A 14657-nucleotide genomic window follows, 5' to 3' on the forward strand; every position below is an offset into this window, starting at 1 on the left:
GGCTCGATCCCAGGACCCTGGGATCATGACCTGAGCCGAAGGCAGACACCCAATGACTGAGCCACTCAGGCGCCCCAAACCACACTCTGTCTTACCATGACTCTTTCTATCAGGTACCAGGTTTTGTATGAATCAAGTTGTTCCCATTTCACATACTTTTGGGCTGGTAAAGGGACATGCAAGGGCTTTTATTCACTCAGATGTACTGAATGCCCACTATGTACCTAGTTTGGTGAATGGTTTCCTTGATTATGCAATAACATAAAAGACTGTCTTCTCAAACCCTCAATACCAACAAGGGAGATGTGGCATGTATACAAATTAATTACAACTCAAAGCATATGGTATGTGACACACAGGTGCCATACAAAACAACAAGCATCTTAAGAGTTCAATGAGAGAAGAGATCACTCCAACCTAGTATGATTGGAGTAATGGAGAAGAATTTTATGATACAGGTAGCATTGAGCCTTGACTGCAAAAGGCAGATATGGGGAGGAAGGCCAGAGGAGGGAATGATGGGAACAAAAATAATAGAGATGCAAAAATCAAAGAAAGCATGTCCAGGGAATAAAGAGATATGAAAAAGAAATAACCCAGTAGTAGCTGAGCAGTGAAAGCGGTACAGGGAAAACTGAAGACCACTTGAGTAAGGATGTTGGGGATCATAAGGAAATCAGTGTCAATCCCTCTCATATCTGGACACCAATGCACTTAAAATTTGTCGTGCATCATTTGGCACTTGATCAGACATGATCTGTTAGCGTCTTCCCAATAATGCCATAAGCCTCTTGAGGATGGGAACTATGCCTTCTTTTCTCCTATCCACACAATGCTTAGTACAGTTCTAAGAGCAGAGCAACTCAGGAAATATCTGTTAACTGACTGAGGAGCTGGGAGATGTTAGGGGAACAGATGAGTCAGGTAACAGGGAAAAGGCTTAGGAATGAAGCTTTGAACTCAATTACCTGGACAAGGAATCCATATTCCAGAGTGGGGATGTTCTTGCAGTGACCACTGACCTGATGAGAGTAGGAAGAGAGACATCATGAGCCTCCTATGAAGCTGGTGCCTAGAAAGACCTCACACTCATCACCTAGGATTCTCCAGAAATAGCTACGCCCTACCTCCAATTAGCCTAAATAATCCCAAACCTGGAGAGAAGACCTTTAGACATTTTTGCCAAAGGTTCCTACCTTCTTCAAGGTAGGCGGATAGGTTAATACAGCAGCTGATGACCAAGTCCTAACCACAACCTAATAAAATCATACATGACATCTTGGGATGCCCAAGCTCAGACTCCCTGCTTCATGGCCTACTATCAGAGAAGCTTGCCAGACAGTTATGTTTTCAGCTATTAAAAAATGTGCTCCAGGGCGCCTGGGTGGCTCAGTTGGTTAAGCGACTGCCTTCGGCTCAGGTCATGATCCTGGAGTCCCTGGATCGAGTCCCGCATCGGGCTCCCTGCTCAGCGGGGAGTCTGCTTCTCCCTCTGACCCTCCCCCCTCTCATGTACTCCCTCTCTCTCATTCTCTCTCTCTCAAATAAAAATAAATAAAATCTTAAAAAAAAAAAAAAAAAAGTGCTCCATTCTACCCATTCATGGTACATGTCCAAGTTTGATTTAGGATGCCTGAAAAACCATACTCCCACCTCATGTTGAGAAGCTATACTCCCACATTTCCATTCCCACCCTCCTGACACCCAAGTCAAACCCTCCCCAGCCCATGTACCAAAGGAGAGGTCCGTGCTGGGGGAGGGAGGCCCACGTGCTGGGGGCACAGGAGACCTGCCTGGGGACTGGGAGGGTAGCCAAACACCTCCACTTTGGGGTTCTTCATGGTGCAGGAGATGGAACGGTTCATGAGGCGCCCAACTCGAAGCTCTGGTACACCCAGTTTGCCTTTCAGCATGGAGTCCTGTATGATAGGGAAACTGGGAGATCTGGAGAGAGAGCAAAGAGAAGTGATGAAACTGCGGATTCAGAATGAGCCCTAGAAGAACACTGGAGAGGGGCGCCTGGGTGGCTCAGTCATTAAGCGTCTGCCTTCGGCTCAGGTCACAATCCCAGGGTCCTGGGATCGAGCCCCATATCGGGCTCCCTGCTCCACGGGAAGCCTGCTTCTCCCTCTCCCACTCCCCCTGCTGGTGTTCCCTCTCTCACTGTATCTCTCTCTGTCAAATAAATAACAAAAACAAAAACACAAATAACAAAAAAAAAAACAAAACACTGGAGATAAGTGTGTCCTAGGCCAGGATGGGTGAAGTGACTTAAGCCAAAGAAGAACTCCTACCTGAGGAAAGTTCCATTGGATCTTAAACACTTTTAAAACAAGTAGATCACAAACCTGAATTGATTCTTATGTCATTATTTGTGTGTTCTTCAGATTGGAACACGGAGAACAGGCAGAGGCAAAGTCTCAGTCAATCTCTATGGCATCTAGGCCAGGTACGGAATGATCCCTTGGACAGGATGCCTGTTTCATTTACTGTGTGTGTGCGTGTGTGTGTGTGTGTGTGTGTGTGTGTGGTGTTTATATACACATGATTACGTGCTAAATACTGTACTAAGCAAGAAGCAGTTGCAACCCAAAGAGCCTAATGTCTGTCTGTCAATAATAGTGCCTGGGAAGCTACAAATCTGGGTTTATATTAGCCTTTGGGCAAGTCAGAGGCCCCAGGGGGACAAAATGTAGGCCTGGGGACAGAGAACGAGACAATATTTATTTCTAAAACCTAGATAATAAATCAGTGCACCCTCTCATGAGAACAAGGAGTTGATGACTATTCTCAGATGCTGCCTTCTTAGGAGAGGGAGTAATAGATGAGGTTCAAAGAAAGAAAAGATGGAAAAAATTAGCATACAATTCTTCAAATACATACCATGAGCTAGGTATTGTGTTTTACATAAAGGACAAGGTATGAATACTGGTGTCAGAAGTACAAGGATAAAGACACCAACGGGACAGGACCGTGTGGGTGGTGTTAACAGTTAAAGGTGCAGAATTTAGAGGACCTTAGGAGAGGGCAAAATAGATAACTTTAGGTAATCAAGAAAGTGGGGTGGAAGCTCAGACAAGACCACGGTCATTAGAGATGATCTGCTCCTAGGGGAGCACTTACTTGGGGATGGGTGAGAAGATGCTGAGGCCAGCTCGGAACTTCTTGATGGTACCACTTGCCTTGAACCAACTGTGCCTCTTTTCCTGCTGGGTCTTCAAGAAATCGTTGCTGAGATGTTTCCATTGTTGGGAAGTGAACATACCCAGGATCCTAAGGAATCAAAGAGAACAGGCTTACAAAAACTCAGGCAGGGGAATAGGTCAAGGAATAGAACTATGAAAAGCAATTAACCTAAAATTCAGACCCAGGGGCTGTAAAGCTAGTTGTGGTGGGGAAGTGTGTCTGAAGATCCCCTGATAATGACCTTAGCACATGGAAATGTACTGTCCTAAAGTACCTCTTTACCTGAGGGGTAAATATCCACTCCCATTACCTGGTCTAATGGACCAGAACAATTCTGAGATGATTTGCCTTTAATGGAAGATCTCAAAGGTGAGCCTTCAATGGCCATGAGCCTGGGAATATACTGCCAAGAATGACTATACTGACAGTGGAACAGAAGTAGTGGGATGGAATTGAGTACCACCCTCTACTTTGTAAATAGTGAAAGAGTAGGGACATGAGGGGTACTGACATTGCTAGGCAAAAAATTATATCCCCAAACTTATGGCTTCCAACTTGAGCTGGGCCCTCAGCTAGTCCTGTCAATTCTTTCACTTGTCTTTGATCAGTCCTCTCTGGCATTACTCTAAGCTATTATTCTAAATCCTTACCACCTTCTCTAAGCTTTTAACTTCACCTACAGCTGATAGCCTCTTCCTTCTTAACAGAGAAAATTAAAGCCATCGTTACCAGCTCCCTTAATTTTCCAACCCTACTACAAAATCTATTTCCATTTCCACTCTACCTTGATTCCTCCATTCACAGGAGACCAGGTGACCCTTCTATTAATTCCCCTATTTGTTCTCTAGATCTCAGCCCCTTCTTGCCTCTTTAGGGACCTTGGTCCATCAATCATCCCCCTTTCCTGTCAGTTCCTTTCCCAAAGTCTACAAAAAGTTTCGGTTTCCTCTGCGTTGGTGGTATAGTGGTGAGCACAGCTGCCTTCCAAAAAGTTTCGGTTTCTGCACCTCAGTCTAGTTACATCTCCTTCTTCCCTTCCTATCCTCATCCAAGTATCTCAGTCCACACTTACTGTTTCTACTTCATTGCTAACCACTCACTGTAGTCCAGTTTCTACCTTCACCACTCCACTATGGTTGCTCTTACCTTGATGCTAAATCCAACAAAAACTCTTAAGTTCTCCTCTTACTTACCCTTTATCCTTTCTGGCATTTTGCCCTCCTTGTAGAAACTCTCCCCTTTGCCTTCTGTGACACCATTCGCTTCCTATTCTTAACTTCTTTGACCTACCTTCAGTGTTCTTTTTCTGCCCACCCTGCTGCTTTTCTTGGGTATTTTGTCTGAATGTCAAAGGGTGTTTTGCCCTTGATCCTATTTTCTTTTTATCATGTTTTCCCTTAGCAATCTCATACTCTACACTGGTTGTAATCTCCACCCATTCAGTGAATATATTTTCAACCCTAACTTCTGTGACATATCTATGTACTGAGTGCCTCCACCTGAATATCCCAAGGTTTTTTTGTTTTTGTTTTTGTTTTTTAAGTAGGCTCCATCCCCAGCATGGAGCCCAATGTGGGGCTTAAACTCACCACCCTGAGATCAAGACCTGTGCCAAGACTGAACACTTAACTGACTGAGCCACCCAGGCAACAACCCCCCCAAGGTTATCTTTAAACAATATGTTTAAAATGGAACTAATTATCTATCCTTATCCCATAAACCTGCTCTTCTTCTTATATCCCTATTTAATTTGGTGTTTTATAATTTACCCATCTAGGCTGGAAACCTAGGCGTAATTTTCCACTATTCCTTGGTTTTTATGACCACATACAACATATCTAAATCAGTCTTCAAGTCTTACTGATTTTATACTCCACAAATCTCTCTAGTTTATCTTTCATCTCTATTCTCACCCACATTAACACTATGGCTCAGGCCCTCATCATCTCATGTCTGGACTTCTACAAATGCCTCCTACTAAACTAGTTCTGGTCTCTTGTCTCACCCCCTCCTACCTAGTTTACACAGCACTACCAGAATCATTTCTCTAAAACGAAGTCTGACCACGTCCTTTCTTTGCTTAAAACCCTTCAATGCTCCCGCTGCCTACAAGATAAAAGCCCAAGATCCTCTCTGATTTGGACCCCTTCCTACTTCTCTGGCTTCAGTTCCTACCACTCTCCCCCTGTATTTTACTAGCAATATTTAACTACTTGAGCTTCCTACACACAGGCTGCTTCACCTGACTGTCCTTGCAAATGTTATTCACTCTCAGAGTCTGTCTGCATGGGCAACTCTTATCCATCCTTGAAAACATGAATCATCTCCCTTTCATTCATTCACTCATAGCCCTCCACCCACCACCAGACTGAGTCACCCCTTCCTCTATATTCTTTTTTTTTTTTTTTTAATTTTTATTTATTTGACAGAGAGAGAGCACAAGCAGGGGGAGTGGCAGGCAGAGGGAGAACCAGACTCCCCACTGAGCAAGGAGCCCGATGCGGGACTCGATCCCAGGACCCTGGGATCACGACCTGAGCCAAAGGCAGACGCTTCACCAACTGAGCCACCCAGGTGTCCCTCTCTATAATCTTTTTAAACCTTACATGTTCACTTGTATTAGAACATGTATCCACTGGACTCTATATTCACTGAGGGTAGAATTTATATAATTCATTTATTTCTCTTTGTACACCAAATATTAGCAAGACGCTCAACACATTCCATAAACTAAAACTGTCTGAGCTCCTAAAGCCCCACTCTGAGAAAATCACAAGAGAAAATACGAAGAGCATGACCCTAATTCTAGGGTTGTACCTATCCTTAAATGGTAAGTACTAATAAGCCCCACCTCACCTCCAGGCAGTCTCAAGGCCAGACACCCCAGAACCAGAGGGTCTCCCACCTAACCATAAATTTGGCTTTCCCAATTTATTTAGTCTTTCTTGGGCACATCTCAGAAAGATATTTTTGGGAGGAAACATTCCACCCAAAGGTCTGCCTGTCCATCCATATCTCCATCTCTTCCCCTCATATGTCCATAACCAGAAAGATCAAAGTTCTTACTTTTTCAACTGAAGACCCAGCCCAAACCCTTCCTTATTCGATGGCTGGAAAACTTCAATTGATGGTTCTGCAAAGAGAAGAAAAAGCTCCTAGTATGTGCATGTCTCTATTTTCCTGGGAGTCCAAAGCCCCGGTTCAGTGAAAGAGCTTCCTCAGATTCTAAGAGTACTCTAACCAATAGTGATGGAGAAGCAAGCATCTGAGGCAGAGGGCGGATTCTGGGAGCTTTCTGACCAACTCCAAATCACTTCAGCTTCTATGAGGAGGTCGAGGGGAACGGAAAGAATAAATAATATCTGGGGACCAGAGAAAACAATTTCATTAACCAAGAAGGCCTTCATGGGATGGCTAGCAGGTGACAGGAAATGAATGAAAAGCCCCTACCAATGGCCTCCAAATTATACCCAAATTATTCCTAGCTTTTCTCTGGCACAGTTAACTTAGGACTTTGGATTAGACCACAACTGAAGCACCTACATGCCCAAAGTCACTGCCTTTACCTGGTCCATCGAGGTACTGGGAGAGAGAAAATCGCAGCCTCAACACAATAGGTTCTGTTCGGAGGACTTTCCAGGCTGTAGCGACTTCCTCCTAAAAGAGTAAGGGAAACAGGTTCCAGTTTAGCAACAGAGAGGAATGGACTTGGAAGTTTTCCCTATATGACACACACATGCACATGACAGTACACACCACTGTCTGCTGATGGTCTAGGAAAGACAAGGATGAAGAATATGTGCTCCAAATACAGCACTCAGGAACAAGACTCCTGGCCTACATGACAAAATCCACAAGTCCAGCTAGACATGTTGTTGGCAGGTACTAGCACCACTTACATCGAGGAAGCTGATGTTGATGTGGAGGTCAATGTCCACGTCATCGATAGTTCCATATTCTCTACAGAGATACAGGGGAGACTCATTAAGGGAGAAAGAAGGGAACAGAGACTGAGGTGGAGGGAAAACTGAGCCTGGGGCCATGGGAGAGGGAAGAGTGGAAGGTAGCTCTGTATCTAGGCTTAACTACAGCCTCAAGCCACTTACACGATCAGGGCTTCCTCCAGGCCAGAAGCCCTTCTGACCTCGAAGGTCAAACTATCAGCTTAGAGGGATTCTAGGATGAGAGGAAACTTCTAAGAAAAGTGGCTATATTTCTTTCATCACTGCTCTCAGCTAAGCTTAAGTATTCTGAGCAACTCCCACTACCACTAAGCTCCTAATTTATCCAGGTCCACAGACCCCCTATCATGCCATAAGAAGAAAAAAACCTCTAGCCTTCCACAGCTCAGAAAGAAGTGGCTTGCTCCTGAAGTGGAGTCCCACCTGATGGATACAGAGTTCTCACTGTAGATCTCCTTCACGGCTTCAATGTCTGCATCAAGCTGTGGGTGTCGATACAGGTCAGCTGCACAGCTCCCCTGAGTCAGCAGCAAAAACAGTGGGGAGGTTTGGGGGGAGGGGAAAGAGAGATACAAAATAAAAAGAACATGAACAAACACCAGGAACAAGAAAATCAAACGGCGGTAGTACAGATAAGCAAAAGGCAGCTTCTGTGAAGGGGCTCTTGATGGTGACCCTAGCCACCCACCATTGGCACACAAGTCTCCCACCATCTCCACTCTATGAACTTTCAGTGGACCAAATGCAGGCCTTGCTCAAGTACACAGCCTTAAGTCTGCAGCTTTGCCTCTGACCCTGACCAGGGATACTTAGGTATCCCTTCCATGAGAACTCAGGACAGGCTGAAGAGCACAGAATTTAACTCAGATGGTTCTGTGTGAAGAGTCCAACATTCCTCCTCAGGATTGTGCCCTGGGTAGTGATAGTACGAAGCAATCACTGGCAGGGTAATCTTTTAAAAATTTGACCCTAATGAATGAAATGACACCCACTAACTAGTGAAGGAAGAGTCAAAAACTAATTATTTCCAACCAAGAACACATGGGTAGCTTTCACATACAAAGAATGTAGTTTACTCTGAGAAAGCTATGAGTCCCAGGCAAGAGCAAGGATATGAGATCAGCTCTTGTAAGACAATGCTCAGACCACACCAACACTGTATTGTATCCTCACCTTATCTCTGCTCCAGAATAATCTCTCACTACTTGTTGTATTCAGAGAAGCACACATTTAGACTATCCAATATGGGTTTTAGGGGCTGTAATCTCACCTGAACTCCATAGAGAAATTCCTCTGATTCATTATCTCCCTCCGAATCATCATCATTCCAGAACTGGCCTTTGATGTCCTAGTGATGAGAAATAAGGATACAACCTTTGTTGGATCCCTATCATCCCATGGAATGGAGTGGGGTGATAGGAAAGAGATTCCCACAAAGAACGGGAGGCCCCTTGGGACAGAATAACTGAGGCCCTATTCCCTTTACTCCCTTCATCTCACCATTTGGGAACACCTGTCTCTTCCTGGATCTGGTCATATCCATGGCCTACCTCAGACTTCTGAGGGATGGAAGATAGGGAATTTTGGCCTTCTTGAGGGGAGGTATGATGATTGAGGCTCTGGCAGCCAGTGGGGGAGGGATGCAGACTTCAACATCAATGTTGATTCCTAGGCATATCTAGATCCTAGTGCAGGCTGGCCTCTTCTAGGATCATTACTGCAAAGCAGCTACACACATAGCTAAGCTCTCTTATCACTCCCTTTCTGTCCCTTATTTAACTCTCTCCTTCCTTCCCAAAAAAATCTACCTGTACACACCCCAAGTAATACAGTCTCCATGCTCCTTCTTCCTTTAACTTCAGATAACCAACTCTACCTTTCAAAAGGGTGGAAGGGAAAATACCAGGAAAAGATGAGGTTTGCACTTTGTCCCATCTATCCCCTGGATGATCAGTTGGAGAGATGGGTAGTCAGTTCTCACCATTGGGTCAGTGGGTCACACACACTCCCAGGTCAGTGCTAGGCAGCACCCCTCCATACCACCAGCTGAACACAGGCCAATGGGATGGGCATTTAGGAGGCCACAGAGGGAGACAAGGGAAGGGGTGATGTCAGGGGCTGACTGGAGATCTGCTGGGGATGTCAGGCTCTGCTGTGGTGGTGGTAACAAGTCACTGTCCTGTGGAAAGTAGACAACAATTGGTTTCATCACCACTTAACAGCTAGATGGTATTTACACAAGCACACGTTTATGGATACACTTTTATTAGACATATTACAGACACTTGCACATAGAGACATACTTGCATGCATGTACACACACTTGTACACATAGTTCTTTAAAGATAATGAACTGTGAAAGCACTATACAAACATAAGACACTACTGTTCCATTTGAGCTCAAGAGTTGGATTAGAGCAAGTCCCTGCTTTAGATCATAATGCTGTATCAACCCCTGAAGGCAAAAGTGATGGTAGCAGGACCAGATGATATGCTACTTTGTCTAGTCAGTTCATTTAGGAACATTCTTCACAGTACCAACCCTCATCAGAATCAGATTCTTTTGGGAATCTTTACCCCTAGTTATTTACTCAAATTGAATCATCATGTCTTACTAAATATCAGTATCACTGGAAGCCTTTATATGACAATCATAGCTAACTTAAAAAGTCCTCAACAACACTGAACATCCCCTGGTATACATGGTCTGAGTTGTCATGGCCAAAATAATACCCTGGACTAATCTCGGAACCTACTCCCCAAATAAAAATACAATAATGATCCCGATAAATAGTCAGAAAAACACTAACCCCTAGCCATTTCACAAAATTAAGAACAACTATCTAGGCCTTCCTGGCTCTGCACATATCTGTCTCACCCACTCCAACCTAAACAGAAGTGTTCTTGGTCTCTAATATGGTTCTACTGAACCTTAGGTTTATAGATCAGAGTGGGGTCTATGGATCTGCAACATCAGCATCACCTGGGAACTTAAAAATGTAAATTATCAGACCCCTACTAAGACCTACTGAATTAGAAACTCCAGAGATGGGGGTCCAGTAATCTGTGCTTTAATAAGCCCTCCAAGTTATGCTGATGCATGATAAAATTTGAGAACCACTGTTCTAAATCACTGTGTGCTCCAAGGACCTGTGGTCTATTCCCCAGATAACCAATTTAAGCCTGGTAACTGACCCAGGATGGGGACATATGGCACAATGCCAAGGCAAACACCATAGCTGTCCTCGAGCTGATAGCAGTGCCTGACTCATCAAAAACAATATGCAAAGGGAAACTGCAACTGAAGTTCTTAGAGATGAAATGGCCTGATATCTGAGATTTACTTGTAAATACTACTCCACCCCAAAGGGGGGGGGGGGAATGAAATAAATACGGCAAATATCAATGATCAATGAGTGATGGGTTCATGAGAGTTTCTCATACTCTTGTGTATAGTTGGAAAATTCCCTAACAAGTTAAAAAAAAATCATAAGCTACTCCTTCACTTTTTCAGGGGCCCTAAAAAGTCAATTCTAAGTGTGAACAGGAAAATTATCCCTGAAACTCCACAACTGCCTACTTGCTGTTCTTCAAACATATCAACTATACTCCCACCACAAAGCCTTTGTCCCTGCTGTTGCCTCTTCTTGGAATGCTTTTCAGATATCCATATGGCGTGCTCCTTACTTTCAGATTTCTGCTCAAAGGTCATCTTGACCATCCTCTATAAAACAGCAAAACCTCAACACACTCACACTAGCACTTTCTATCCCCCTTACCTGCTTTACAGTTTTCCACAGCACCATGCTCTGACATACAAAATGTTTGTTTTATTTATCTTCCAGCAGAATATAAGCTTTGTGGTGGCAGAGGCTTTGACTCTTTACTGTCTGTTGTCAGTACCTCAACTCATACTTATTGAATGAATAGATGAATGAATGAACTGTCTGCTAGATACCTAAACCAAAAGGGAGATACACAGAAGAACCTAATTGTGTCTACACATAGACAAAATCATACAAAAATGATTTTAAAAAGCAAGACTCCATTCACCTTAAAGAGCAGCTGAGAACCAAAATTATGAAGATCTGAGGGCTGAGCTGGGTTTGTGAGATTTGAAAATAAACAGTCAGATGCTGATCTGTGTCAGACGATCACAGGGGAATAAAGAGGGAGGCACTAATGTCCAGCTTGGGCTCTCGGGCTGGGTGGTAAGACGTTGGCAGCGTAGGCCAGAAGTACCAACTTTCTCAAGGTCTTTGTCACCGTAGAAGTCAAGAAAAACTTAGCCTCTCTCCAAGGGCTGTTGCTGCTTGGTTTCTGCTGTTACCACAAGGAGAAAAAGGCAGTTTAGAAGCAATTTTTCTTGTCCAGGGAGGAAACAATTCAGAGACTACCATCTTTTCCAAACCAGGCTGTTTCAGTGAAAGGGACTCCCATCTTCTACTCTCAATGCCCATTCCCCTGGAGGTAGAGAATGGGTTTAAAGAGTGGGAAAAGGGAAGTGGTGGGTCATGAAATTCACAGAATCACAGACATCTGAAAGAGGAGTAAGCCTAAAAGATCATCTCAGTGCTTTCACGTTATACATAAAATACCCAGGTGTAGGAAGGCCAAGCAAGTTGCTTAGCATCAGTATAGTGGAATTGGGACTTAAGCAACATTTGACAGGTCCTAATTACATCCAATTTTCTTGTAATGTGGTTATAACTAATTAAAGGAGTTGTTTAATGAATTAAGCAGGAAAGACCTATCTGATTTATCTAAATGAGGTGAAGGAGGGAACCTTTCAAGAGAAGCTGGGCCAAGTATACACTGTGTGAAGAGTACCCAAACAAGGGTGTTCAGCTCGGTGTTAAGTCTGATGATGGCAGCTAAGACAGAAGGCTTTACGGATTTGTATGGGAACAGGCCAGATGTAAATAAGCCTCAAGTGCGGATCACAAAAGTCCTTCCCTAGGTCCACCGGCACTTCTCGGTCTGACAACTTTTCACCTAGCCAAAAAAGCCTCCGATCCCAACGTTTAATTCTGGGTTTGACTCCCAGCTTTGTAGTCCCGGGAAAGGGGGTTATTCCGCTCTACACCGAGTGCTCCTTTCTCAGAAAGACTAAGCCACTGAACAAAGAGTGCGGGGGAGAACCCACGGAGGGGAGATTCTCAAAGGCTGGCGCTATCTCCGGTACACCCGGTGGAGGGAGAGGACGAAGTTAGCCCCCAAAACACTGGCTGCCATCCGCGCTTCCAGGACAGGCCCTGAGGCCTCCCTGGGGGGGAGCAGTCATAGCTCTTCTCCGGTTTCCTCCGGAGACCCCAAAGACACCCAACACCTGCCTCCCGGGGAAGAAGCTCTGTGCCCGATCGGTGTTGCCAGCCGCCCGGCCTTGAGCGAAGCCTGTCAAACCTAGGAGCGCCCCTCAGAGCCACCCGGTCCGAGCCCCTCACTTCATCCACCCCAGCCGAGGCGGGGCGGGCCCCGCACCCTTCCCGTGGCCCGGCAGCCCTGACCCGTTCCCGTGGCGGCCGCCCCACAGGCCGCCCTCGCGAGTACTCACGGCGACCCCGGGCCGCGTGCGGCCGCCGCTGAGGGGACGAGCGGCCCGGGACGCCCCGCGGGGGCGGAGCGGCAGGCCAAGGGGCGGGGGCCGGGCCGGGCGGGCGAGGTCGCGCTCCCCCACGCCTCGTCGTTCCGTCACGGGCGCACAGAGCCACTCTGCGCACGCTCGCGCGGCAACACCGTAGTCACGTGACGGGCTTCTGACCAATCGCCATGCGGCCTGTTTCTGGGCGCGCCACCGCCCGGTACGCCAGGCTTCCGACGCTTGCGCGGTGCGCGCTGGTTGGGAGGGGGCCGTGGGTTGGGGCGGGTGAGTGGAAAAACGAGGGGCTCTGGGGGTACTCGGAGAGCCTTCTGAAAAAGACTGTCGGCACTTGGCGCCCCGTGTGGTTGGGAGGAATGAGCAGGGAAGACCGTCCCCGCTGCCTTTCCACGTTGGAGGACGGGCCACAGGTAGAGATTGAGAGGGGCTTCCTGAGACCCCGCGGACTCCAAAAATCTCTGGTTTGCAATGGGGGAGTCAAAGACCTCGGGGTCTTGCTCCCCTGGTAGCTGTGGCGTGCCGGAAAGCATTCTTTCTATTCAAACAATCTGGGTTCAGAGCTTGGTTTCAGCACTTCAGCCTCAAAGCATGGGACTTTCACTTTCTGAGTCTTAGTTTTGTCATCTGTAAAGTGGGGGCAATAATACCTTTTAATGGGGTTGTTGTGGTGAGGATGAAATAAAATAATAGCTTGAACCTTATGAAATTGTCGTTTTGTAGGCTATAAAGAGTCAAATACCTGCAATATCATACGGTTCAACATAATACATATAAGAATCTGCGACTAGGAAGTAGTCCATAAATGGAAGCTATAATTGTGGCTATTATGATTATTAATCTCAGACATGGCCAGATCTCCTTTCATCCTTAGAATTCGGTGTCAGGGCTCCCATATGCCCCTCTTTTCCATCAGCACTAATGGGGAAAGGCTTATCTTAGATCTACTCTCTTTCCTCGCTCTCTCTTTTTTTTTTTTTAAAGATTTTATTTATTTATTTGACATAGAGAGAGACAACGAGAGAGAGAACACAAGCAGGGGGAGTGGGAAAGGGAGAAGCAGGCTTCCCGCTGAGCAGGGAGCCCGATGCGGGGCTCGATCTCAGGACCGTGGGATCATGACCTGAGCCGAAGGCAGACGCTTAACGACTGAGCCACCCAGGCGCTCCACCTCGCTCCCTCTTGTTAGCTGGATACAGCACGCTCAAGAAAGGCTTTGCCCTGAGTAATATAGGCATGCCATATCTATCCCTCCTGAGCAGCCTTGCAGTAAGGATTTTCCTGGTGATGTTTTTTACGTTTGGATATCCTCAGCATCTCCTTTCTGATTCCCCCTGCCCCAGTCTTTTCACCTTGCTCTCAGCCTGGACCACAACACTGTCTTAGTATCAGTTTGTTACACCCATTGCTCATAATAACTGAAAAAAGCGAGTGATATAAAATAACAGGATTTATGGCCTTAGTCTCAGAGTGTAGAAGTTCAGAGTAGTTGGGGAAGGAGTTGATTCTGTTCCCTAAAACAATTCCCTAGCAAGGGCCCCATAACAGCTTTTAAAAGCCATAAAAACACTGCCACATGCCTGGCAGTGTTTGAACACAAGCACTTTGGGTAAGCAGAAGAACTCTGTCCCCATGAGTAAAATGTCGAAATCCAGTATTTCACAACCTTCCAGGATTTCCCCTCTTCACCGCCTCCCATCTCATGCCACCAGCTCTTCTACTCATTATGAATCCCATGAATCTCGACTGCCTCATGGTTTATCATTATCTTTCTGGCTTCACTTCTTTTCCTATCCAGTCCAGATCCTATGGTCAGTTACTTTTATCACATTTTTGTTAATATGCTTGCCCTTAAAATCGCAATCTTGGGTCATTTCAGCCATTTACCTCCTTTCCTCTCCCATCCGAAACCA

General features: G+C 45.7%; 1 protein-coding gene across 4 annotated transcripts in view; it reads right to left on the reverse strand.

Moving 5' to 3' along the window:
• PARP6 (poly(ADP-ribose) polymerase family member 6) overlaps nucleotides 1-12790 on the reverse strand; it is a 27361-nt gene extending 14571 nt beyond the window's left edge. For 3 of the 4 annotated variants that reach the window (XM_021694073.1, XM_021694077.1, XM_044918406.1), the window contains exons 1-11: nucleotides 12703-12790; nucleotides 11202-11471; nucleotides 9130-9327; nucleotides 8419-8496; nucleotides 7572-7666; nucleotides 7086-7146; nucleotides 6753-6843; nucleotides 6253-6319; nucleotides 3124-3273; nucleotides 1734-1944; nucleotides 969-1022 (exon numbers count right to left, since the gene is read on the reverse strand). In XM_021694073.1, the coding sequence (XP_021549748.1) occupies nucleotides 969-1022; nucleotides 1734-1944; nucleotides 3124-3273; nucleotides 6253-6319; nucleotides 6753-6843; nucleotides 7086-7146; nucleotides 7572-7666; nucleotides 8419-8496; nucleotides 9130-9132 (810 nt within the window). In that variant the 5' untranslated portion in view covers nucleotides 9133-9327; nucleotides 11202-11471; nucleotides 12703-12790. The remainder of the gene's footprint in view (nucleotides 1-968; nucleotides 1023-1733; nucleotides 1945-3123; nucleotides 3274-6252; nucleotides 6320-6752; nucleotides 6844-7085; nucleotides 7147-7571; nucleotides 7667-8418; nucleotides 8497-9129; nucleotides 9328-11201; nucleotides 11472-12702) is intronic. The other variant, XM_021694076.1, reaches the window with a different exon arrangement.
• Nucleotides 12791-14657: the final 1867 nt, after the last annotated feature.

The sequence above is a fragment of the Neomonachus schauinslandi genome, chromosome 9 (assembly GCF_002201575.2).
Source record: "Neomonachus schauinslandi chromosome 9, ASM220157v2, whole genome shotgun sequence".
NCBI classification, from domain to species: Eukaryota; Metazoa; Chordata; class Mammalia; order Carnivora; family Phocidae; genus Neomonachus; species Neomonachus schauinslandi.